The sequence below is a fragment of the Pelmatolapia mariae genome, linkage group LG15, assembly GCF_036321145.2.
Source record: "Pelmatolapia mariae isolate MD_Pm_ZW linkage group LG15, Pm_UMD_F_2, whole genome shotgun sequence".
Lineage (NCBI taxonomy): Eukaryota > Metazoa > Chordata > Actinopteri > Cichliformes > Cichlidae > Pelmatolapia > Pelmatolapia mariae.
Genome location: NC_086240.1, coordinates 31,769,230 through 31,771,544, shown reverse-complemented (window position 1 = coordinate 31,771,544; position 2,315 = coordinate 31,769,230). Strand labels below are relative to the sequence as shown.

At 46.9% G+C, this 2,315-nt stretch overlaps 1 protein-coding gene across 2 annotated transcripts; it reads left to right on the top strand.

The window, feature by feature from the left end:
* Positions 1-314: 314 nt before the first annotated feature.
* Positions 315-1,823, top strand: LOC134643587 (uncharacterized). 2 transcript variants are annotated; one of them, XR_010096383.1, is made up of 3 exons: positions 315-658; positions 753-1,683; positions 1,794-1,823. XR_010096383.1 is itself a non-coding variant. In XM_063496032.1 (2 exons), exons 1-2 carry the CDS (start codon positions 329-331, stop codon positions 1,119-1,121), a joined length of 699 nt encoding a protein of 232 aa, XP_063352102.1. In that variant the 5' UTR covers positions 315-328; the 3' UTR covers positions 1,122-1,723. The 2 variants fall into 2 exon arrangements, 1 of the variants encoding a protein (XP_063352102.1); XM_063496032.1 differs by lacking the exon at positions 1,794-1,823 and having other exon boundaries at positions 753-1,723.
* Positions 1,824-2,315: the final 492 nt, after the last annotated feature.

The window sequence follows — 2,315 nt, the reverse complement described above, 5'->3', positions numbered from 1 at the left end:
CAAACCACCCATTATCCTTGAGGCCTGGCACATTTGCATTTGCTCACTCAGAGTTGCTCAGATCCAAGTCAGGCCAAACCTCTGTGTTACAACTTTCAGAAATGCCTGCCGTATCTATACAAAATATCCCACACATTGACTGACCTGCAAATATAAAAGACACACATTCACACCTTCCTTGACTCTCAGCACAGATCTTCCATTGTTCCATTGTCACTGTGTATGTGAGGGAGTGGTATTGCTTGACTACAGCACAGTGCTGTGCATAAAAGCAGACCGACCCAGGCGGGAGAATTTCTTGTTCGCATTTCTGAGAACGCACATCAGGATGGCCTCCGTATCACTGCCACGCAGGAAGAACCTCTCCGCGCAACAGGCTTTGGCCTTGCTTCAGGAAATGGACGAAGCAGATTCTGATGGAGGAGAGGTTTCATTTGTCCAGCAGGCCACTGATACCTCCTCAGAAGAATCTGAAAAGGAGACGGAACAAGAACCCAACATGCCTCCACAGAAGAGGCCCCGTGGTACTGGGAAGCCCAGCCAGAGCCACACGGCAAAAGACAGCACTGTGTGGGTTGAGGAGGACATTGGAATGCCCAGTGCAGTAGCAAATCGTTCGTGCTTCACTGCGCAAGCTGGACCCACAGAGTCTGCTAAGGTTTGTCACTGCCATAGTAGATATATTTATATAAACCCATTTAGAGTGAGGTTCATGTGAATTTACCATTCTCTATTTGTTTATCTTCCGACAGCGCAAGATTACAAGTGTGCTCCAAAGCTTCCTTTGCCTGTTAGACGTGGGAATGCTGCAGACCATCAGAGAGTGCACGGTACATCAAGCCCGCAGAACAGAGCCGGACTGGAATTTGTCAGTTCATGAACTGATGGCATTCATTTCAATCCTGTTTGTAAGAGCAATCATGTGTCCTGTTGGTGCCATTGTGGATTGCTGGTCAGAAGGATTTCTGGTACCAGTAATCAAAGAGACAATGCCCCGAGATAGATTCATTTCAATTATGCAACACCTTCGATTTGATGACAGGGACACGCGGGCAGAACGGGTGAAAACAGACAAATTTGCGGCAATCTCCGACATCTGGACACGCTTCAACGAGAACTGATCTAAGAGTTTCACTCCAGGAGAACACATGGCCATAGATGAACAGCTGTTCCCTACCAAGGTTCGTTGTCCATTCACACAGTATATTGCAACCAAGCCAGACAAATTTGGGATCAAGTTCTGGATGGCCACGGATTTGGACACCAAATATGTCTGCAGTGCATCTCCTTACTTGGGAAAGGACCCCAGTCGTCAGAAGGGAGAGAGGCTGGCAGAGAACGTGGTCATGAAACTGATGGAGCCGTTTTTGGATGATGGGAGAAACTTCACAACGGACAATTTCTTTACTTCACTGTCACTGTCGCACAGACTGCTGCAGCGCAAAACAACGTTACTGGGCACGGAATAAAGTCCGGCGTGAACTTCCTCAACTTGCAAAAGATACTGCAAAGCGAGAGGTATTCTCCACTTCAGTGCTTAGAAGTGGCAGTGTCTCCTTGACAGTTTATGCACCTAAAAAAACCAAGACTGTGTGTCTTCTAAGTTCCATGCACCAAGACGTGACGATCGGTGACGGCAGAAAGAGGAAACCCAACACGATAACAGACTATAACCACATGAAGGTATGTGAATGTGTGTCCAATTTTACACCAGTGCTACAATGTTTTCTGATGTGTGCTATACAGGCCTATAGAAAAAAAACATATACTCATGACTCTCTCTGCTTTTACAGTGTGGTGTAGACGTGTTGGACCAAATGGCATGGATGCATTCCGTAAGAGCAGCAACACGCAGGTGGCCAGTAGCGGTTTTCTACAATATGCTGGACCTGGCGGCAGTGAATGCCTACATTTTGTACAAGGCATGTACAGGGTGGACAGGCAAAAGAAGATTGTTTCTGAGTCTTCTAGCTCAGCAACTTCGTTGCCGATTCATGCAGCACAAGGAAATATTAGCACAGAGGCAGGCTGCTAAAGCTGCTGCAGCTCCTGTGCCAGGGACTGTAAAGACAACGCAGTGCCAGGTGCAAGAGAGCTGCAACAGGAATCGCAGCAGGTTTACCTGTGCAACATGTCAGAAATTTACCTGTGCCAAATGCAGGGATGATGGACACTGGGTCTGCAAACGCTGTAAAGTTTGAAACACTTTGAAATAAAACAGACTTGTGTACCCATATATTGTGAATGTGTGTCTTTTGTATGTAGGTTGTAACACAGAGGTTTGGCCTGCCTTGGATCTGAGTAAACAAATGCCA